This window comes from Odontomachus brunneus, unplaced genomic scaffold (genome assembly GCF_010583005.1).
Source record: "Odontomachus brunneus isolate Ranch 3 - 2012 unplaced genomic scaffold, Obru_v1 Obru_scaffold_192, whole genome shotgun sequence".
Lineage (NCBI taxonomy): Eukaryota > Metazoa > Arthropoda > Insecta > Hymenoptera > Formicidae > Odontomachus > Odontomachus brunneus.
Window position 1 is genome coordinate 594,337 of NW_022639642.1, and position 2,678 is coordinate 597,014.

A 2,678-nucleotide genomic window follows, 5' to 3' on the forward strand; every position below is an offset into this window, starting at 1 on the left:
ATATATATAGACAAAATATAAGATATTTAAGCGGGAAGCACACATTCTTGCATAACGACATAAAACCCATTCTACATTAATCGTAAATCGCAAGGTCGCAAAGAAATTGACTAATCATAGTCGATTGTTCTTCTTGCAATCGAAGGGCGCTGCACACGAATGGACATAACAGTAACGTAAGACGTACCGTAAAAATGGACCAATTACAATCGAGTATTCACAAAAATAGCGACCTTACGGTTCGACGATACTCAAAGTGATTGGTCAGTTCTTACAGTACGTCTTATGTTACTGTTATGTCAATTCGTGTGCAACACCCCTTAAGTGTGGTCTACAATGAGAACCTAAGCCATAAAATTTAAGCTTTAAATCCTAAGCCGTAAGAAGTTGACCAATCACAGTCAATTATAAGAAAAATAATTTCTTACGGCTTAGAGATTAAAGCTTAAATTTTATGGCTTAAGTTCTCATTGTAGACCATGCTTTAAAGGCTTTCTACAATAAGTAATAAGTTTTAAGTCGCAATAAAATTGACCAATTACAGTGAATTACAGATTATTCTTCTAATAGTCGACTATGATTGGTCAATTTTATTATGACTTAAGATTTATTGCTTATTGTTGAATGGGCTTATTATATGTAGCAGCACATTGTTTATCGTGTGCAAATTTTCGTCGCGTGGCAAGCGTTGCCGCGTTCTATGTACAGAAGCCACTATAGTAAAAAAGTAACGATGAATTTCGTTACTCGTTATTAAAGAAAATGTAATGCCGTTACTTTTTCGTTACTGATACAAAAAAGTAACGACGTTACCAAATCGTTACCAAAAAAAGTAACGAAATAGTAACGTCGTTACAAGTAACGCGTTACTTCCCAACCCTGTGTTTTTCCTGCTGAATGCAGTCAATAACATTATTCAAAATTTATCATTATTTTATTTTGAATTTTACTAAATATACGCAATGAGCGTCATTTCTATGTATTTTTCTAGCTTTATTAATTATCAAAATAATTATGTATGTATTTATAGAGGAATTTTGCATCTACGGTAGTTGGAACAATAGTTCTCACTGATTATAATAATAACACGTATCGCATTGAAGATGTTGATTACAACGCGAATCCAAAATCAACGTTCCCTATGAAAGACGGCGAAATGAGGTCGTATGTTGATTATTATTATAAGAAATACGGTATCAAAATTACGGATTTCAACCAACCGATGCTTCTGACAAGAAATAAGCCAAAGGACCGACAAGCGGATGAAGGAAATGCTGTTTATCTAGTACCTGAACTATGTCGTGCTACAGGTATGGGCAATTTTACAGTCTGTCGGTAATCTGTAATTTCAGTATTAAGACTTCGTTTTTTCGATTGACGATGTTATTGCGCGCCGAGAAATAAATACAATATATTAATATACGATACAAATTTTTACAAAATACATTAAAATAAAACGATAATACATTAAATGACACTTATAATCGATTTGAATATATTTATAAAATATTCTGAAAACTTTTGCTGTGACAATAAATATCAATTATTTATTGATTGTGAGAACTAAAGGAATATTTTACAAATGTGCTTAATTGTGATCCTAAGGATCACTTTACGGATATATCCTTTTATTTTACAAGAATTTTGAGCACGTGTTTTATCACTTCTGACGTCATCAATCGAGAGTTCTACGCCGAGAGACCAGGAATCTTAATCATTCCAATTATTCTGCGCTTGTTATTGTATTTTGCTAAATGAAACAACAAGAAAATGTTACTTTGTATAATTTGTTTACTTATTCATATTTCTTATTTTTCAATTTTGTCTGTTTACTTCAATATATTATTATTGTAACTTTCAGGTTTGACTGACGCAATGCGAGACAATTTCCAAATGATGAGAAGTTTGACTCAATTTACATGCGTCAATGCAGCAGATCGTATTGACAGATTGTTATCATTTAATAAAAGACTTCACGACAAACTTGAAGTTCAAAAAGAACTCAATCAATGGAACCTGACGTTGGATAAAAACTTGATTGAAATTAATGCACGGGTTTTGCCGCCAGAAGATCTGATATTTGGTGGCAATGTACCTGTTAGGGCTACACGTGGCGATTGGGGTAGAGAAATGCAAAGTAAACGATGTTTAATTGCCAAAGAATTGATAGACTGGGTTGTTATTGTTTCAGAACGTGAGAGACGCACTGTCCAGGTACTTCTACATGTTCTCTCTGTCTCTCCCTCCCTCCTTCTTCTCTTTTCGTGTGCGTGCGTGCGTGCGTGCGTGCGTGCGTGCGTGCGTGCGTGCGTACGTACGTACGTACAGGGTGTCCCGCGTAAGACGGACCAAAAGAAAAATATAAGTAAAACACATAAAAGTGAACAAAAATTGTATAGGTCATTTTTCAAACAACCATGTAAAATTTCGAGATATTAATTAAAATAGTTGAGCATATCAGAGCGCGGCGACACGGCAGATGGGACATACGGCTCGCCATGACCGGTGAAGAAAATGGATGATTGTTCGCGGGCCTATCTTATAGGCCAGAGAGGTGGGCCGTTTGGCATACTGAAATGAGTAGCTCCGTGTGTGCGTCCGTGTACGTGTGCGTTCTTCCATTTTCTTCGCTTTATATATATATATATATATATATATATATATATATATATATATAT

General features: G+C 34.8%; 1 protein-coding gene across 1 annotated transcript in view; it reads left to right on the plus strand.

The window, feature by feature from the left end:
• Positions 1-2,678, plus strand: part of LOC116851804 (piwi-like protein Siwi) — a 19,061-nt gene that overhangs the window by 6,359 nt on the left and 10,024 nt on the right. Inside the window, exons 8-9 of the mRNA XM_032831616.1 lie at positions 1,031-1,310; positions 1,862-2,214. Coding sequence (XP_032687507.1) covers positions 1,031-1,310; positions 1,862-2,214 — 633 coding nt within the window. The remainder of the gene's footprint in view (positions 1-1,030; positions 1,311-1,861; positions 2,215-2,678) is intronic.